Consider the following 15,234-nt stretch of genomic DNA (forward strand, 5'->3'; position numbering starts at 1 on the left):
TTTGCCTACTGCAGAGGTCTAGGACACTAGCAAAATACCTGACTTCTCCTATTTTTCCTCCCATGGGACATTCTGGTTTCCGATTATTAATTTCCAGTTTTTTAATCTGGTTGAAGAGTGCCAGGAAGGGCATGTACAGGAATCCCAGCTACAGCTACAGATTTATAAAACCCTTGCATCTCCTATTCTCAATTCCAAAGCACAACCAGACAGGCAGTACATGATGGGCTAAGCTTGTGAGACACAGGATGGCATTAGCACACAACAGGGAGGGCCAGTAAGAAGCCTGTTTACACATCTGAATCATCTTGGGTAGGGGTAACATGAAAGGTTAACCCTGGCTACTGAGTCAGCAGTAAGCTGTTTGTTTCTTTTAGTGTTATTTAATGGTTGAGAGCTTTCGAAACATCCTTAGGAAGTGCTTTTAGCATAAACCAAACAATTCAGGTTAAGTGGTCAAGAAAATGTTGAAGTCTCTATTAGGCTAATAGTAGTAAGAGTGTACATGTAAGAGTTCAGTCTTCCCTGTTCCCATTCCCAATTTGCTAGTTAACATTGTGTAAAACGAGTTAGACTTATATTTAGTACCTAACAACAAAGACAGACTAAAAAGACTGTGAAAGTGTTCCATGTCACTTTTAAAAGAATGGGGAGTTACCACTGCAGCCTTAGCAGCTGAAGGAAGTAGCACTGATTGGGAGCTGAAGAATGACTCTCCATTAATATCATCATCTTCAAATAACAATGATGGCTTCTGTGGCTTTCTTTGGCTGCAGTGAGAGAGAGAAGAAAGTGGAAAATTCAGTGGCCATGTGCTGCATCTGTTTAAAAGTGTCACTTAGGGCCATCATTTGCAGCAAGTGTTCCCAGATATAGCACTTGGCTTCCTCACTGTCCCAACAACTCCAACATCTCTTTCTTGTCTGCAAAGCTTTCTGCAGAAGTGGAGATAAAAAAAGGTCAAGAGGATTTTATATCACTGGCATAGAAATGGAAAGGCCAGTTCAGTGCTGGCAAGGAGAATGACCCACCACAGATACAAAAGAGCCCAGCACTGATCCTTCCTACTCACACACCCCTGCTTCCTCCTCAGCAACGGTACCAAGAACCAACACTTGCAATATGCCTGTGTCCATCTGGTTTTGAAAGGCCTGCTAAGCTGTTCTGAATAAATGCCTCCCCACGCCCCTCCCAGGACTATCACCTCTCTTTAGTGATTGCAAATAAGTCCTCCTCATCCTCTTCCTCAAAGAGGCTTGTTGTCTTCACATCTTTAGCCTGACTGACAGTGCTAGCTGGTTTTGCAGGGTCTTCTTTTTGGCCATCTTCAGAAGAAAGTTTAGCTGGCTTGGAGACATTCCAATGTTCCTTAAAAAGAAGGAACAAGTTTTCTTTTGTCTTGGTCAAAGCCACTTTGCCATCTTCCCTATAAAGAACATTTCATCTTGGCAGTCCTTTCATCTCTCTACTAGTTTACTTAGCTGCCTGCATTTTAGCCAGTGTAATCTGACATTGCTCAGGCTTTACAGAGGGCCTGGTCACCTTTTGGCACATAGTATCAATCCAGCAAAATACAATACACACGCTTTGTTACACCTGCTCTTAACAACTGAGGTCAGTGTCAATTGCAGTGTCACAAAAGTAGGGTCACTCAAAAGAACCTGACTGGAGCCACTAAATTGTTAGCAAGATTGATGTATGGGAAAAAACAAGAAAAAAAGAAAAAACCCACCACTTATAAACCCAAGACACCTCATTACTAGAGTGCTCAATGCTGTACTTACGTCCTTTACCATGCTTCTCCCCCAAGCACCCATCCCCTCCCACAGATACCCTATATTAAAGCCTACACACTAAACAAGATATTTCTGCCTTTTTTGTTTTGCTATTCCCAGCATTTCAAGTGATTTTCCCCAGTTTCTACCTTTGTCCTCTTTGTGAAAGGGACTATAGGCATGACAAAGTTTGAACTTGCTTTATTCTACATTAAGATAAAAATGCATCTAAAGATATTACTGTTGTCTACTAAACAAGCAATTACAGGACAATTAATAAAGTCTATGCAACAGAGTAATACTGAGAGATAGGAGCACTAACAAGAGTCTGGATCCTATTCATATGAGCTAATTTAGAGGTTTCCAGACAAATTTTTAAGTTTTTAATTTACTTTAGTGTCTCTGGCTTTCATTTCAGATTAAGGACAATACCTAGCCCGTCCCTAGAAGAGGATTGCTCTATGGGAAGCCTTATTATTTATGTATCATTTTCCCATCCCTAAATTTAAAAAAAATCAAAACAGTCAAACAAAGAAAACAAACAACAAAACTTAAGCAAATAAAAATTACAATAAACAAAACCACATGCAACCCACCTCAAAACAAAGAAAACCTCAACACATATCTATCTAGAACTGATAAACTTTCCTTACAGAATTTAAAGCAGCAAGAACAGACTTATTTTTCCCTTTTAGCGTTTTTAAGTCAGATTTGTCGGCAACAGTCTCATTTGCTATCAAACTTTCTATAAATTACACTGAAAATACTGATTTTTCTCTCCCACATGATTTCTATTACCTAGATCCTGTGAAAATTTGGACCAAGGATCAGCTTTCTTAGCTGCAAAGAAGTCAAAGGATTGGGGTAGGCATGGCATGTGGACACAGCAGAGTTGGTCTGTGGTTCCCTTCTCAAAAGTTTTATGCTTTGCTCAGCATAAAGCCCAGCAACCAGTTGAAAGTAACCACTTTCAACCAAATCTCACTCCTCAGTACCTCCTCATCACTGCTGAAGAATAAGCTGGAAGCTTTCTTGAGAGGCCCTGACTGTTTTGCTCTCTCTTCTGGGGGCTTTTCCTGGTGCTTCTTGGCAGGTCCCACACCAAAGAGATCCTTAAAGCAAAATAAAATATAATATTATAAAAAAATCAAAAGCCAAAGCTACAATGAAAAGCTTATTGAGAAATCATCATCACATAAGATATTGTTGCCATCCATTGCTCATATAAGTAGGATACAGAAATGGTGTTTTTTGAAGACAATTTCAAGTTTAACACAATATTTTGGTACAAGGAACATAGAGCATTTGAAAGACCAGAAGCCTGTAAGCACATAGCCTGGTTCTGGACCACAGATTCTCCACCACAAGACATAACCAGAAGCCAAAACCCACCACTCAGCAATTCTGTAGCATAGCAGCCAACACAATGGAGCACTGTTTCTAACCCATATAATGAAATGGAGAATGAATCCTATTTTGAGGACAGGCATTAAGTGAGCTGAACAACTACCACTGGGTAAAAAATTAAAGCACACACTAATTAATCTTTTTTTAAGGTTTCCTACACAAACTTGTGCTCTGACCTCTGTTTCCACACTAGCAGTCATGACTCTTACACACTCAACAGTGAGAAAAAAGGAATTCAGCAGCCATGATAAGAGAAGCAAGGTTTAGGATACAACAGCTTCTTGAAGCTCATATTTGTTCTACTGCTCAGTGTTCTCTAGTCCTATCAATCAGAGGGTTAACATCCTTCGTGTCCAGAGGTGAAATGCACTGACTGCAAACTACTTTAAAGACCTCAAGAACTTGCAAAACTCTCCACTCCCACTCCCCTCCACAGTGCTGTCCACATGCTCAGAACTGCTGCACAATGCAAGATCAATTTGCTCCGTTTGCAAGCCCAGTGTTTAAATTTCTGAGTATTTCTTGCTGCATTTGCAACATCCTGTGCAGGTGGGTTCCCACACACAGGCAGTATCAGGAAGCGGTCCTTACCTCTTCATCATCATCAAACAAGGAAAGTGGAGCTTTTGTCATGGACTTGCTGGTGGGGACAGATGTAGCTTTGGACTTCACAGGTTTACTTGATGAAAACAAATCCTATGCAAACCAAATAATTGTCATTTTGCAAAGCAAGGCTGTATGTTTAAGAACTCTAAAGGGGACATTCATGTTTTTCCTTATGAAAAAAAAATGTTTAGAATGCCTATGAAGCAGTGGATGCCTTATCTGATGTACCAATCACTTGCAAGTGCACAGGGATTTTCCTGATCTTTTCAGGTTAATTGTTAGCTGAAAGCCAAAATGAAGCATAAGCAGTCTTTAATGATTCTTACTCTTCATTTCCTGCTCCCTCCAGTCTTCAGGCTTTTAATTTATGCCTGTGTGTACCACTAATGTTTAAGTCCCTGAAGACAGGGAAAACAATCACAGAGCTTACACTCTTGGAGCAAGAAGGAACTTTCAGAACAGCTGGGAGTATCTGCATGGATGTCAGATTTCCCCATCCTACAAAATGAATAGTCCCCAGATATGAGTGGACTGAAGTCAGGAAGACTAAGATCCCAAGGATTTCTGTAGAGATTTTCTGTAGGGATTTCTCAAAGAAATACTCACTTCAGAATCCTCCTCATCAGAGAAAAGGCCCCTTTGTTTTCTTGGAGGCGTTTCAGATAAAGGCTTGAAGTCTTCACCTGAAGATGGTTGATTCTTTAGGACAAACAAAGACACTGCATCAGTACCCATTTAGGTTCAGTAAGGGCTGGCATATCTAGGACACTTTCTTTGCAGTAGCCAGGAGGGGGAGTGAGCAGAACCCAGGAGTTATTTTATATCACCTCATGTCATTGCTGGGGATAGGGGGAAGGGAGTCTTCTAGGGAGAATCGATCTCTCTGAGTCAGCTCAGGTGGGAGAGGCAGTGGAATAATTTACCTCTTTTTTGTACCATCTGTCATTAGCATTGCTGATGTTGCTGTTTGCTTTCTTATCTCATTGCTGTTTCAAGTAAGTTAGTTTTATCTCAACTCCTGATCTTTACCTTTTATCCCTCAATTCCCCTCCTTAGCCCTCCCCAGGGAGAGAGGGGTGGCAGGAGTGAGCAACAGCATGGTTGCAGTGGGGGCACTAAACTGGGAAGTATTTTTCCTTAAACATGACTAACCCCTGCTAAGAGGCATGCTGATGGCAAAATCCCACAGCTGAAGGAACAGAAGTCAAGCTTGTCACCCATAGGCTGAAGTCCAAAACTCATGTGCTATGCACAAGTGACTTGCAGGTCTTACCACAAGCCTCCTGCCACACCATCCTTCTCAGCAGAAGAATGTATGCAGCAACTCATGCCAGGCCTCGTGAGCTAAGGGAAAGTGTTTCTTTTAACAAGCTGTTTTTCATAAAGGACAAGGGCAGTTTGTGCCAGCCATCATTTCCTGCATTATCACAGCACAGCCCCAGCCTGCCACCAGCTATATTGCCATTAAACTCAGAACGATCCCAGACCCAAGCACTACTGTCATAAAGCTTGGAGTATAAAACAGCCCTCCCCTCCTGACAGAGCAGGAGGGGTGCTGCTGACTCAGTCCAGAGGGGAGAAGAGTCACTGCAGCTAATTATGTTCAAATAGTCATTGGACAGGAAGTATAAAATGAGTATATACAGTATATACTACAGAAACAAAGAGCATTACTACTTTCCTCAAAGCACTGTTCTGAAAGTGGAGTGATATTTGCAGGTTCTCTTAACTCTACATATCGGCTTAACACCACATTTAGAGCTTTCTACAATTTAGAGGAGTTTTCAGCTGAAAAATAGTTTTCTAAACACTCCAGGTTTTGTATGTGCTTAGGTAGAACCCACCCACTTCTCCCATAATATGCACGAGCTATGTTAACACCAGTTAAGCTGCTGTCAGTGCTGATGTAAGAGCAGACAGTCTCTGCAGCACAGAACTATGACACAAAGGTCCTTAATTCAGACTGGTTTCACTTCAGCCACGAAACATTTTTTATTATCAGAGGCTTATTATTTTGCTCTCATTTCAATCATCCTGCCTTAATAAGATTCTTTCAATCACTGCCCACACAAATAAAAACCTCAAATAAACCTCAAATGTAAAAGGGCAAAAGGCATTTAAGGACCAGTGAAGTACTAAATTATGGAAGACCCTATGAACTTAGTCCTATTTCACAAATATGTCACTTTCATAGTATTGTATATGGAAAGACTACTTCAACTTCACTATAAACATTTCCTAAAACCTCAGCCATACAATCCATTTTTATGCCATTACCTTTTTTTCCATTATTGCCTCCCTATGGCTTCCTGTTTCTTTAGTTGTGCCAGCAACCACAGAAGGAATGGCAGGTTTCTCCTTGAATAAGTCACCTTCTTCATCATCAAATAGGTCAGCTGTGGACTTGACTACATAAAGAGACAAAACAAACAGGGAATGAGGAATACAGAACAAGAGAAGAAATTCTCAAAAGATACCATACTGTTTAATGATGACCAACATCAGGAGTCTTTGAGAGAAAAAGCCAGACAAGCTGTCAAAGTGAAACACCACTTATCTGAAAGCACCTCCAAAGGCAGTGTCTTGTACTGGCTTAGGACAGGCCCTGACCCTGCTAATAGGGAATGTTGGACACAAAGATTCAAGGCTATGTGAATAAAGCCTGTGCCAATTCCCTGATTCAAGTCTAGATACTGCCCTAGTGATAGAAGGAGCATCCTTAGAGAGAAAAGTCAGGGGAGAGAATGTACAAACAAACCAGCCCCACACCACTATGATGAAAAGAACTACCAATGACAAGTAAACCCTCTACAACAGAACACCATAAACCAATCAAAACCACAACACCTCAAAACCCAAGCAGAAGTAGCAGTGATGAAGGTTTGAATATTACAACTCATTGGTTCCTACCAGTTTGAATTTTGATGACATTCAGTGTTTAATCTTTTATCACAAATGTTTAGAGGTACCTGGATCTGGAGGCTTTTTAGTTGCTTCCACAAAGAAGTCATCATCATCATCATTATCAAAGAGAACAACTTTCCCAGGTTGTTTAGTTTTTTCTGTGTTTGGTGCTGCAGGTTTGTCTTTTTCCTCAATTACAGTGGAACTAAATACATCACTTCCTCCTGCAGGTCAGATGGAGGCAGAATAAAAATCAAAGTAACATTGCCAGAGTTGCCAAAAAGCTGAACTTGTGCCATAGTAAGTGACTTCTGGTATAGTTTCCATCTCAGCAACTTTTAAGGTGCTCCTGCAACAGCGCCACATCAAAAGCATTAGCTAGACACATTCTGATAAAGCCAAGACACAGACAGTCCCTCTCTCACTGCACCCACTTCTTCCTCAAACCTGCTCATCTTCCCTAAGAACAGCAGCCAGGCTCTGTGTTGAAGCTAGAAGACTCAGTAGTCTCATATTGTTGCCCCTATGGATTTCCCAAACGAGAATCCTGTTCTACAAACTAATACACCATGCCACTGTGGTCTCATAAAAGTGGTAAGGTGCTTGGGGAGAGGGAAAACACTTCCAATAGTCTAAGTCTGTCTTTTTGCTCCTCATGTGTAAATGCTTGGAAATAAGACAGAGGTGGGGAGGTACCTAAATGAAAGTTTGGCAGAAAGCAGAACAACTGCTATTTGGTTAAGTCAGCAGACTGCATAGATTTTGATCAGCAGCAGGTTCTTACTAAAAAGAAAGTGTATTATGCAATTATAAAGTGCCTCAGGATTGACAGGAATACAGCCACGAAATTTGGTTATTTATTAAAGATTGAGTTCCTAAACAAACTGTTGACTGGAATAGCAAAGGAGCCTCAATCTTGGCTTTTCTCTGGTGACTTAAGCCTGTCTACAAGTTATTGAGAGGGAGCAACTAAAGACTAAACTCACTGCTTATACAACAGTACCTCCAAGAAAAAAAAAATCCCACACATCAATCTGCTGTTTTAAACTCTGCTACTGAGTTTTACAATTATGTAGAAGTTCCATTGTTGACATATATCTTTGACCCTGGAGTAAAAAGTCTGTATCTGTGTACTTCCTACTCTAAAAATTATGCTGACTGAGGGCTCAGTTAACCGAAGCTTTTCTTTATTAAGAAAGGCCAAAAGTTAAAATTCAGGTACCTCAATCAAGTGAAGAGCTTGCACACTGACAGAAATCTTTGTCAGTAAATTCAAAAAGACTGGTTTCTTTTTATTGATCAGCTTGGTTTCTAATACAAAACAGATCTTAGTACAATTCTTTTTCACTTTTAGCTCCAAGTTATAGATCTGATTCTTCTCTATGTATGTAGATCCTCTGAATCAAGACTAGAAAAACAAGTTGGTCTAAACATAGGAACTTGATGTGTAAACTATTCTTCTGCTAACCCAGGGGAATACGATCAAATGTGAAAGATCAAAATGCACTCCCTTCTCAGAGTACAGGTAGAAGCTGTGACTGCATACACAGCAGAATTAAGCTGTATAACATCAGTTGAAGTGACACACATTTTTAAAAGTTAAGAGCACAACACTCGAAGCCGACAGTTGCTAATATCTTGCCATCAGTGACACCTACCTTCAGAGCTCCTCCAGAATCTTTGATTATCCATAAAACATGCTGCAGTTTAGGCTTAGCATGGTAGAAGCATCTGTACTTGTCATAAAGCATATGATAAAGCAATGCAGTGCTGCTGTATTTGGATAGTTTTTTCTTTAAAACCTCAGCAGTAGGTTTTAAAGAAAAGAGCATTTTGTGCATGAAGCAATTGGCTATTGAATAAATCATACCTGGAAACAGAAATACTGCACCTGCAGGAACTTTCTTTAAGGATTTTGTAGAGGATGCTGAAATCATAGGAAGTACAATACAAATGGATGCACTTATTTTATGCTGTCAAAGCCTTCAAAACTCTACCACAGAAACAGGAATCCAAGAAGTTGTCTGAGCCACTTTTTCTTTTTTAACAGCTCAGATGTCTTTACACACTCTCCTTGAACTTCTGGGCTTTTGCAAGTATATGTAACAGTCTATTTTTTTTTTCCATTTAAACTCCACTTAACAGCTCTCCTACACTGGAACTTATAAGCACATTACACGTTTACATATAGCACTACTTGCAACAGTTCACATTTACACACTTAAAACCACTTCAATACAATACATTCAAAACAAAATGGCTTAGTCTTCCAACACATATCTGAAAATTCATCAAGTACAATGCTTCATCAAAAGCTCTGCAATACAGAATGTGTGCTCAGAGTCCTTAAGGGTGTAGATATGCACCTAGTGTGAATTAATCTGCAAGAAGAAATCTCTGCTCCCCTCACACCCACAACTGGGTCATGCAAAGTACACTTGAGAAGCTGGAACCTGGCACATGCAGAGAGCTCTGCCAACAGCAGTAAGGACATCCTTTCAGCTCTAGGAGAGTAGGTGTGTGTAACAGATCATAGCAAACAAACACATGTAAAATTCAACACAGCTGTGTTCTCTATTAAGACTGGTGAGAAGAGACTTGCTCTGCAATTGCTACACCAGGCTTTCTAGTTTGGGAACAAACAGTCTAGCTGCTAGCAGTAATAAATCACAGCATAGACAAGACTACAGGAGGCAACTGTTGGTTCTTACCTTCACTTACTGAGACTCGCTGCTCTCTCTTTTTTGATTCTTCTCCTTTTGGTGCTTCAGCAAAAAGATCACTCTGATCATAGATAAAAATGCAAAGGTGAAAAAGTGGTGAATTTGTTTTTATAGGAAGTTACAGATGCTGATTTTTCCATATTGAATGTCCACTTCTGAGCCAAGACAGAGGTGGCAATCACCACTCCCTTTTCAAAAGGACGTCTGCAAATACAGACTTAAACCTAGATACTCAAGTGTTAACTTGAGAGTATATGTTCAGAAAAGCAGCCCTCTTCTAAAATTTAATTTACTGATCACTAGTCTGTCTACTGAAGAGAAGGAATGACCTTTTATTTGCACATCTTCAAGGACTCACACTAATTAATCTACAGCTGGTTAGATTCTGATTATACCCTTCTAAGCTTTCCTACTGAAGTTTATACAGTAAGGTTTGAGGGAAAAATTCAGGTCAGGACAAGCATAAAAATACTACTGAACTTCATGTGGATAAAACAAATGTGCAGAGAAATACATCACTGCTCAAAAGCATTGCAGGACACTCCCACAGTTGTTCTTGTATTCAGGTTGCAGTGCCATGTACCAATCTCCAACAATTGCAGCCTGGATTTCCAGGAAACCTCCGCATTTTTTGAGTATTGACCCTTAATTTCTCAAAAGCTGCCCTCTTATTTGAATTGGGTATTAGAGGTTGACTACCTGGAGACTCAAAATGCATGGTCTTTGTAAAAAACTTAAAAAAAAAGAAAGAACATTTTTCCAATAAAGGCTTTGTCAGAATGGAAAGCATTGCATGGAACTATCTCCCTCCCAACACAGTGCCCCTGTTCGGTGCTTGTTGGCTATATTCTAGTAGACTGGGCAAGGTAAGCTGCAGAAACATGAGGCCTCCTTCCAAATTTCAGTCAAATACCTCCCTGGCTCCAAGGACCACCTAACTTTCATTCTTGGTGCAACAATGAACACGATATCCCACAAAGGGAACAACCTGACTACTGTTCAGGACTAACCTTGACTGTCAACAGTATCAGCTGCATCAGAGGCAATCATCTGCTTTACACAGCTGTATTCTTAAATCTTAACCAGCCCTGACATCAGGTTTCTATACTCTTTCATGTGCACAGTGGTAAAATAAGGTCAGAAATGCACTTCATGCAATTTCTTCCTCAAGGCAACTCTAGGTAGCATAAGAGTAAACTTAAAGTGAACTTTTCTTGCTCATACAGGTGCCCCAGGAACTGTACAATAATTAGATGAAACAACACAGCATAATTGCAAGAGGAAACTTCCTACAGCACAGAAAGAGAGAAAGCAGCAGCACTGTCTATACAAGGTATGTGAAAGATGAAGTGTCATTGGCATCATTCAGGGATCTCTTTCCTTTATACTTCTCCCACAATCAGAGAGAGAATGACAAAATTCAGTATTTTCACAGGCATTTTAACAGACACCTGCTGATTTAATGGATGGTATTTGGTTTACCACCACAGCTAAAAGTAAGGGGCCAATTAAGCTCGCCTGGAATCAGAATTTGTCTAATATAGAGTCTGAACCACACTTGCATCTCTCTCAGCAGTAGTACTGCAGAAGAGAGGACATTGACCAGGGGGAACATAAGTATGTCACTTGTGTAGTTCTGTTTCCCCAATGGAAAGCTGTACTATTCCACAACACTTGAATATTACCAAGCAACAAAATGCTGTTTGTCCTCTCTGTCTTCCAGAGGTGGGAATTTTCAGGGATCTTCTGTTTTGTTTTTGAAAGGAGGAAACATTCCATTTCTACAATCTGCAGCATTCTCACCTCTTCATCATCAAAAAGGCCTGTTCCACCGCTGAAGAGGCCACCCCTTGAACCAAATGGTGTGAAGTCCTCATCAGTCAGTTTAGGAGGCTTGAAGATGTCATCATCTTCATCTAGAAAGTACAAGAGCCATGAGCTTTGGTAAGACTGATCAAGTTTCAGGAAAGGGAATTAGAGAAACCAAAATAAAAATTGTTTTGGTTCCATCTGCTATCATAAACATGACACATAGAGAGAAGCTGCTGAAGACAGACTGGGTCATGCAGTTGCTCCAGAAGGCCACATTAGAGGAAGAACTCTCACTAAGGGTGTTTCCAGCCTTGTTTACATGCACATCACAACCTAGATTTGTTTACACATTCACCTTGAAGGATGCTCACCGATATCCCACCCAGAGAAATACTGTTCTAAAGCAGAGGCCACTATTTCTTAATTGGTACCTTACAATCCAGCCCAAAATTCAGAAACAAGACAGGAGGATATCTTACCATCTGATGGGACCCTAACTTCCTTCTTCTCTTTCGGGGATTTTCCTTGTTTTGGTCTCTGATGACAGGGCTTTAGAAAGAAAGTTTCAATTAAAAACTACTCCCCCTTTACTTACAGTCTGAGATCAATCTATGACAAAAAAAAATCTTAAAAAACAGCAAACCAAGCTGACCTCTGTGTTTTCATTTGTATCAGCCTGATTAAGCAATTCTATGAGATACAGTTTCTAAAACTAGTACCTAAAATTGTAATAGAATCATTCTGTCAGGCACTAGAGGCTTCACAGTTGTCCACACGCAGACTTACTGTCACCTGAGATGAAGCAGCACAGACAGTACAGGTTCCACACCTTTGCAGAACCTCTGAGCATCTCAAGTAGCTCCAGATTTATTATTGTGTTCATTCAGCATCCAAAAGCAAAGCCAGAGTTTTATCTCCCCTGGCCTTGTAAGGTTACTTCAATGACTGGAAGATTTCCCTGTAACTGAACACCGTAAGGTTTTATACTCTTGATATCAGCAGACTTAAGTTTGATTGTTTTTTGCTCAATATTACAGGTCAACAGCAGCCTCATAAGCGCTTGCCAACTCAACTTCAGACAGCTATTTTCAACTGCTGCTTTGCTGCAAAACTAAATACTTGAGAGGTCTCTCCCTTTGAAAGCAACACAAAAGTAAATGCATTATTTACTCTAAAACATCATAAGTAACAGTAGCAAGGAAAACTTCCTCAAAACAATATATTTAAGCCACAAAGAAAACAAACAATCCACACCACATGCAAACACCAATCTCCTGCTTGAGGTGTTTTCCACTGTAGAGCTCACAGAAAGACCACAGTGACCAATGGCTTCCACATAATTACTTGAAACAGGAGAAAACACATGTGGTCCAACATGCAGAGGGAGAATCAGACTGGAGAGAAAACCTTTCCAATAACCTGTCTTTCGAGAGTGACCTGTCTCACCTGAAAGAAACGTGTTTCCCACTATAACTCCCAGTGAATTCCAATTCAGTCCTCTGAGTTATAGCCAAAGAGTTTCTCAGAGCACAAAATAGTGTCTGCAATTCCTCTTATCATGCTTTTACCTAATACATGTTCAAATAACGTATCTGTGTAACTTCAGTTATTGTTATCCACAATCTCCTGTCCCACACTTTCATAAGTCACCCATCACTGACAAGAACTTTTCAAACTTGGGAGGTCACTCACATGAGCGCTCTTCATCCTGTCTGACTGGCACTTCTCCTTTGATTCGGGCTGCCAGCTCATCTGCAAATGATGTTGGCCTCTTCTTTTTCTGAGCAGCAGGAACAAATAACAGCATATTTCTTACATAAGATCCAGTTAGCAACTTGATGCAATTGTAATTATAAATACTGTATTCTATAGCCTCACTTGTACACTATCTTGTCTAGACTATGCCTGAAGCCCTCAGAAGAAACAATACAGCTTTCTGTTAAAGCAGAGATTAGTGTGCATCAATAATTAAAAAAAAACTCCAAATTTCTAGTTCTGATGAACACATCATTTTTAAATGTCACCTTGCTTTGTAAGCAGGAGAAACAAAAGGCCTTCTCACAAAAATGCAAAAATCCATTTTTTAATGTTCTTTGTTCTTGAAAGAACAAAGCTTGAAAGCTTTGATACTTGCTTAAGGTGCAAGAATCCCTGTGTTTAAAGGGGTAACAGCTGAACAATCATGTTAAAAGACTACTCAGGATTTCTGGAGGCACTTCCTACAGAAATCCATTCCAAGCACTTGAGAGCTACCATTATAATCCCTCTAAGGACAGATTTTTCATACAGGAAGTCAAATCTCCCACATCAGGAAGGCAACAATTACTCACAGGCTTTGTGCTTTCATCTATGTCTCCATCCTCGTCCTCCTCTTTTTCAGAGTCAAAGAGATCACAGCCATCATCATCATCTTCATCACTCATCTGGGCTATCCTCTAAAAAACAATTAATATCCTGTTTACAAAACAAGCATAAAACTACATCTTCTTAGATAAAATACTCAAATCAAACTTACAGAAAGGATGGGAACTTACAGCCAATTTGAAGTACTTCACATCATTTGAAAGGTAATGAAGGAGTGCTTCTAGCTCCAAGCAAGTTGCAGCATTCTCTAGCACACCCCAACCCTGTGCTGTGTTACTGAATGCTGCAACTGATGACACAGAGGCTGCCCTAACAAGGTGTGTACCACTACCATACACAAACTAAAGACCTGGTATTTAGTCTTAACACAGGAACACTGTGATCAATTAATAAAAAATTGTATCATCTTGCACTGTTCTTAGGGTGAACAGCAGAATTACAGACACAATATGCTCACATCCTGGTTTCAATCACGTCAGTAAGAGGGTAAAAAAGATGAAATAAACTGGATGACAGCTGAGGCACTGGCACAGGCAAGGGCCCAGAATTGAACTAAATCACCAATAACCCAAAGATACTTGCTCATCTTAAAATACATCAGGCATACAAAGCTACCATCTGAGTGCTTTTGCAATACTGTTTTATTAATAAGTAGATTAAATAAGGGTTGCTTTTTGCAACATTGCTCTTTTGACACTAAATCATGCCAGACATGTGGATTCCCACATAAAAGTTTTATGCAGTGGAACACCTAAATATGGGTAAGATTCCTTTTTCTAAAACCAATTACTAAAGTCAGGTTTGAATTTTTTCATCTCAACATTTCTCTTCATGTCTCATTCATTATCCAAATGGATATACTGTTCAAACATCTAATACTATTCACATCTTTGATTTCATGTAATACCCAAACTATACTGTTCCTTGCCTCTCACATGGCAAGATTAGAATTTTAATTATAAACCAAATAAACCCATAGAATCCTAGTTTTCCTGGGGTAGATTCTTTGGACTCTCATGTCTCCCAATTTATTACTGAGGAAAACACATAGCAGGCAATGCCATCCCACACAGGCTCAGTATCTAATGACAGCTTGCAAGTATGTCTTTAAGCCCAACTCAGGTTCACTTTCAGAACGAGGTGCCATCTGGCCATAAAAAGTTATAAAAATCAGGCCTCACAAAGTTGCTAATAGTCAACTGTCTAGAGCTCTCATCTCCTCTTTCATGCAGGCTCCTTGTCCCACAAGTGTAAAGTCTTTCAGGGATGTACCAGAATGTTTAACCATACCGTCTTTTGGTCATCTTCACTAGGGTTTCCAAATTCATCATCTGATTCCTGTAACACAAGAGACCCAGAGACAAGTATCACACATTGCTTCATCCAGTGGTTAAGGGAGAGGGCTCAGAAACTCCAAACTTGCTGAGTTTGGACATTCAGATCTCCTTACCATGATCTGACCAAGAAATTCTTCCCCCACTACTGACCATCTTTATGAAAGGAGCTCACTAGAAAGTCATTAATTCAGCAAAGACAGCAGGCTCCATTGTGACTGCATCCAAGTAACTCAAAAGGGATTTCACTTTAAGCAAGCAAAAACACCAAAGGAGAAAAGGATTGCAGTCCACAGCACAGTTACAAAG

The 15,234-nt window shown here is 40.1% G+C and overlaps 1 protein-coding gene across 1 annotated transcript in view; it reads right to left on the minus strand.

The window, feature by feature from the left end:
• Positions 1–15,234, minus strand: part of LOC130254737 (WASH complex subunit 2A-like) — a 35,988-nt gene that overhangs the window by 15,783 nt on the left and 4,971 nt on the right. The window contains 15 exon segments of the mRNA XM_056494657.1: positions 659–770; positions 1,205–1,368; positions 2,771–2,887; positions 3,774–3,878; positions 4,395–4,487; positions 6,066–6,196; positions 6,758–6,916; positions 8,563–8,619; positions 9,404–9,476; positions 11,219–11,331; positions 11,707–11,749; positions 11,751–11,776; positions 12,920–13,007; positions 13,558–13,662; positions 14,882–14,929. Coding sequence (XP_056350632.1) covers positions 659–770; positions 1,205–1,368; positions 2,771–2,887; positions 3,774–3,878; positions 4,395–4,487; positions 6,066–6,196; positions 6,758–6,916; positions 8,563–8,619; positions 9,404–9,476; positions 11,219–11,331; positions 11,707–11,749; positions 11,751–11,776; positions 12,920–13,007; positions 13,558–13,662; positions 14,882–14,929 — 1,434 coding nt within the window.

This window comes from Oenanthe melanoleuca, chromosome 6 (assembly GCF_029582105.1).
Source record: "Oenanthe melanoleuca isolate GR-GAL-2019-014 chromosome 6, OMel1.0, whole genome shotgun sequence".
In the NCBI taxonomy this organism is placed as follows: domain Eukaryota; kingdom Metazoa; phylum Chordata; class Aves; order Passeriformes; family Muscicapidae; genus Oenanthe; species Oenanthe melanoleuca.